Here is a 3,928-nt window from a genome sequence, read left to right on the forward strand (position 1 = left end):
ATTTCTTCTGGGGTTCTTCTGGTTCATTTGCGTTCTTCGTTTGCTGGGTTCTCTTCGGTGTTTGCTGGGTTCTTCGTTTTTGGGCAAATCGACTTCACTGGAGTCGTCTTCAATACAAAGAAAACGACTCCAGAGTCGTTTTCTTTGTATTGAAGACGACTCCAGTGAAGTCGATTTCTATGTGTAAAAAATGATTACAAAGGACTCGATTTCTTTACCAACAAAAAATAGATATGAACAGTAAAATCGACTCCACTGAAGTCGAATTGTTAGAAATGCAATATGTTTGAAACGTTGCCTAACTAATAATATTGTTTGGATTTTGTAGTTATTTTCTAAAAAATCCCCTGGTCTGATGGTTAACCGGCGAGACGGTAACCACCATAACAATGACGGCGGTGACAACGTCAATAACCCAGTCCTCACTAAGGATGAGTTCCTTGATTTTCGTGATGAAAATCAACAATTTTGTGATTCAACCCAGCAGACTCTAGACCAGATTCAAGCAGCACTTGCCACCTTGCTTAACCGAAACCCTAATCGCGATGACAAAGAGCGACCTGATAACCGAGTGCGTGGCCCTCCCCATCGTGGTCCAAACCGGAACAGACAGCAAGACTACAACGAAGAAGACAGTGAAGATGAGGAGTATGCAGAGAAAGTCCTTGGAAATCATCGTGGTCCCGCGAGGGAGAATGGTCAAGATTATCAGGAGCAGGAGGACTATCGAATGAAAATAGAGTTACCATCCTTTAATGGTAATGTCTCCATTGAAAAGTATCTAGATTGGGTCAGTGAGGTGGAAAAGTTTTTCAACTATATAGGTACAGCAGAAGACAAACAGGTGTGTTTGGTGGCCTACAAATTGAAGGGAGGAGCATCTGCCTGGTGGGATCATGTTCAATTAAACCGTAACCATGAACGAAAGCTTCCAATATGGTCATGGAGGAGGATGAAAAGATTAATGGCAAATCGGTTCTTACCACCCGATTACCAGCAGGAGTTGTTCAGACAGTACCAGGATTGCAGGCAGGGTATTCGGACAGTTAATGAGTACATGGAGGAGTTTAACAGGTTGGCGAATCACAATGATTTGGAGGAAACTGAAGATCAACGGATATCCAGATTTGTACACAGGTTACGAGTTTCCATCCGAAATCAGGTATCCTTACAAACCCTATATACTTTGAATGAGGCTGTAACCTTATCCAAGAAAATAAAATTTCAGTATCTCAGGACAGGTTCGAAGTTTTCCAACCGCAGTTCGAAGTCCTCTAGTTCTATTGCCAACAAAGGTAAACAGCCTATGTTTACACCACGGTCACAACCTGTGGTTAGGGAGAATAGTGGTGTCAACCAATCTACAGTGGCAATAGCAGGTTCCGCAGCCCAGCCAATAGCGATTGCCAACCCCTATGCTAGGCCAACTAGGAATAAGTGCTACAGGTGCGGAGAACTAGGACATCGATCTAGTACTTGCCCTAAGCGAGCCGCAGTGAATCTGGTAGTGGCAGGAGAGGGTGAGGTAGAAGGAGAACAGGAGGGTGAAGAGGCGTATAACGATGCAGATCTGTATGCCTATGATCCCAATGAGGTCCAAGAGGATGAGGAAGGCATGCCATTAGGGCAGTCTTTGGTGATTCAGAGGTTGTTACTCACACTAAGGGTGGAATACGGTGATCAGCGGAATGAGATCTTCCGAGCACGATGCACCATCAATAAAAGGGTCTGTGATTTGATCATAGACAGTGGTAGTGTAGAGAACATAGCGTCGAAGAGTTTGGTTACCAAGCTGGGACTGAAAACAGAAAAGTATCCCTCTCCGTACAAGATAGGTTGGATCAAGAAAGGTATGGAAACTCTTGTTACTCAACAATGTCGTGTTACTTTTTCTATGGGTAAATATTATGTAGATAAAGTAGTTTGTGATGTTGTTGAAATGGATGCATGTCATTTAATACTGAGTAGACCTTGGCAGTATGATGTAGATGCTACTCATAAGTGTAAGGATAATGTGTATGTGTTTTTTAAGAATGGCAGAAAAATTGTCCTTGGTCCTATTAAGGAAGGCAGTAGACCCAAAACTTCTAAAGTGGAGGGGAAGCCAGCACTCCTTATAGTGAACAATGAAGATGAGTTTGACAGGGATTGTAAGGAGTTGAAACAGGTATATGCTGTAGTAGTAACAGATGGTGAGCCAAAGAAGGTTGCTGAGATACATGAGGCGATTCAACCATTGATCAAGGAGTTTGAAGAGCTTTTTCCAGAAGAGCTGCCTGCAGGTTTACCACCAATGCGTGACATCCAGCATTGCATTGATTTAGTTCCTGGAGCTAGTCTACCAAATCTGCCACATTACAGGATGAATCCTTAAGAGGGTTAGATTCTACAGGGGCAGGTGGATGAGCTTTTGAGCAAAGGGCAAATCAGGGAGAGTATGAGTCCATGTATGGTACTGGCATTGTTAACGCCAAAGAAGGATGGGAGCTGGCGTATGTGTGTGGACAGTCGAGCCATCAACAAGATCACAGTCAGGTATCGATTTCCTATTCCCCGACTAGATGACATGTTTGATATGCTGAGTGGGTCCAAGTGTTACACTAAGCTGGATCTCAAGAGTAGGTATCACCAGATTCGGATCCGACTTGGAGATGAGTGGAAGACAGCTTTTAAGACAAATGAGGGGTTGTATGAGTGGATGATAATGCCTTTCAGATTGTCCAATGCTCCCAGTACTTTCATGAGACTTATGAATCAGGTATTGAAACCATTTGTTGGAAAGTTCGTGGTAGTTTATTTTGACGATATCCTAATTTACAGTAAGACAGAAGCAGCCCACTATAATCATGTGCGAGAAGTATTAGCGGTGTTGCAGGCCAATGAGTTGTATATCAACTTGAAGAAGCGCAGCTTCTTGACTAATAAGTTGCTGTTCTTAGGGTATATGGTCAGTGCAGATGGGATTCATGTTGATGAGGATAAGGTCCGTGCAATCAGAGAGTGGCCAACTCCAAAGACAGTGAGTGATGTGCGAAGCTTCCATGGGCTAGCAACCTTCTATCGGCAGTTCGTTCGAGATTTCAGTAGCATAGTAGCCCCTATCACGGAGTGTCTGAAGAAAGGGAAGTTCTCATGGGGAAAAGAGGCAGAACAAAGCTTTGCCTTGATCAAGGAAAAGTTGAGCATAGCCCCGGTTTTGGCATTGCCTAACTTCGATAAGGTGTTTCAAGTGGAGTGTAATGCATCTGTGGTCGGGATAGGCGCTGTTCTTTCACAAGACAACAGACCAGTAGCATTCTTTAGTGAGAAAGTTTGTGAAGCTCGAAGTAAATGGTCAGCCTATGAACTGGAGTTCTTTGCTGTAGTACGGACTCTTAAGCATTGGGAGCACTACCTGATTCAGAGGGAGTTTGTATTATACACGGATCATCAAGCATTAAAGCACATCAACATTAATAGGATCCATGCTCGGTGGGTAGCTTATATATAGCACTTTCATTTCACTCTGAAGCACAAGTCTGGTGTCACCAATAAGGTGGCTGATGCACTCAGCAGGCGAGCATCGTTGTTGACCACCCTACGTACTGAAGTTGTAGGGTTTGATTGCCTCAAGGAGCTGTACGAAAATGACGAGGATTTTGGTGATATTTGGGGTAAGTGTCAACAAACTCATACTGCTATCAATAGTATGTACATCTAGGATGGTTTCCTTTTTCGGGGTAATCTCAGAATATCTCAGAATACTGGTTTATATATGCCTTTGCCAGTTCCACAAGCACCATGGGAAGATCTGTCTATAGACTTTATACTGGGTCTTCCTCGAACCCAGTGAGGTATGGATTCTGTTTTGGTTGTGGTTGATAGGTACTCCAAGATGTCCCATTTCATAGCATGTAAGAAGACTTCAGGTGCTACTCGAGTGGCCAAT

The 3,928-nt window shown here is 43.5% G+C and overlaps 1 protein-coding gene across 1 annotated transcript; it reads left to right on the plus strand.

The window, feature by feature from the left end:
• The first annotated feature begins 355 nt into the window (after positions 1-355).
• LOC136064605 (uncharacterized) lies at positions 356-2,374 on the plus strand. Its single transcript, XM_065766537.1, has one exon. It carries the CDS (start codon positions 356-358, stop codon positions 2,372-2,374), a length of 2,019 nt encoding a protein of 672 aa, XP_065622609.1.
• Positions 2,375-3,928: the final 1,554 nt, after the last annotated feature.

Source organism: Quercus suber, unplaced genomic scaffold, assembly GCF_002906115.3.
Source record: "Quercus suber isolate HL8 unplaced genomic scaffold, Cork oak 2.0 scaffold_715, whole genome shotgun sequence".
Lineage (NCBI taxonomy): Eukaryota > Viridiplantae > Streptophyta > Magnoliopsida > Fagales > Fagaceae > Quercus > Quercus suber.